This window comes from Condylura cristata, unplaced genomic scaffold (assembly GCF_000260355.1).
Source record: "Condylura cristata isolate star-nosed mole 26May11 unplaced genomic scaffold, ConCri1.0 scaffold00023, whole genome shotgun sequence".
In the NCBI taxonomy this organism is placed as follows: domain Eukaryota; kingdom Metazoa; phylum Chordata; class Mammalia; order Eulipotyphla; family Talpidae; genus Condylura; species Condylura cristata.
In genome coordinates, this window is record NW_004567124.1 from 7134002 (window position 1) to 7135120 (window position 1119).

Below are 1119 nucleotides of genomic sequence, written 5' to 3' on the forward strand. Positions count from 1 at the left end.
TAAACTCATGCTGCAGTGGCTGCAGCCAGCTTGCAGTGCTGCGTCCTACCCCATTGCAACGCCAGGGAGGGCCGTGGGTCACTTTTTGAGGAGCTGCTGAGTGGTCTTTCCCCATGGCTGTGCCATTTTACATTCCCCCAAGCAATGTACAGGGCTCCAGTATACTGATTATCCGAGGGGATGTAAAATACTCCGAGGGGATGTGAAATACTTTTTATTTTAATCATCTAACTACTTTAATTTTCCTTGTAAATAGATTTATTTCTAAATTCAACTAATGTGGTTTTTAAGAATTGATTTTGCCAAGAAATAATCCACTACAAGCATATAGACTATAACTTCTTACAACTTACCACCATAATTGTTGCTCCATTCCAACATTTACCATGATGCAGAGCAAGGTTTTCAGTGCTCTGGGTGAAATGTTTGGTCCCCAAGGTGCTGCATTGGCCTTGTCTGCCCTTTCCAGGTTGTGCTCACCATGTGGGAATGTGGTCGCTGGAAGCTGCCCACAGCTTTAGCAAGTTGAACATATGTTATGCATTACTCATGTGTTTGTTTTTGCGTCTTGCTTTAAAATGAGTTCTGAAAAACCTTTTGTGTGAGTGTGTAAACATAAATTTGTATAGGCATTGAAAGATGTCCCGAATCCTTAACTCCAGACTGCTAACACACTGTGTTTTTTTTTTAAAAGGTATTTGACCAGAGTGCACTTTCAACGGAAGCTAAAGAAGAAATGTACAAACTGTATCCTAATGCCCGAAGGGCTCACCTTAAAACAGGAGGCAATTTCCCATACTTGTGTCGAAGTGCAGAGGTAAATCTTTATGTACAGGTAAGTCCAAGCCTCAACCTTTTTTATTTTTAATGATAGAGAAAGAGAACTACAGAATACTCTTTCAGAATGAGGCAGTGACTTTATAAAAGTGGTTTACATTGATAATTCATCGGACAAGTCAAGCAGGTGTACTACAGACACCCGAGTGACTGCAAACTCTCCCTTTTCAGCCCACCCGGCTGTACCATTGGTGTGATGTGGCTTCGCTTCCTGGACACAATAAAATAAGTCAGAGTCAAACACAGGCCCCAAGTGGGGTCCATCTGGATCCCAGGAAGTGA

At 42.1% G+C, this 1119-nt stretch overlaps 1 protein-coding gene across 2 annotated transcripts in view; it reads left to right on the forward strand.

Moving 5' to 3' along the window:
* SPG21 (spastic paraplegia 21 (autosomal recessive, Mast syndrome)) overlaps positions 1-1119 on the forward strand; it is a 17765-nt gene that overhangs the window by 15444 nt on the left and 1202 nt on the right. For both annotated transcript variants that reach the window (XM_004687677.2, XM_012728802.1), the window contains exon 8: positions 695-835. In XM_004687677.2, the coding sequence (XP_004687734.1) occupies positions 695-835 (141 nt within the window). The remainder of the gene's footprint in view (positions 1-694; positions 836-1119) is intronic.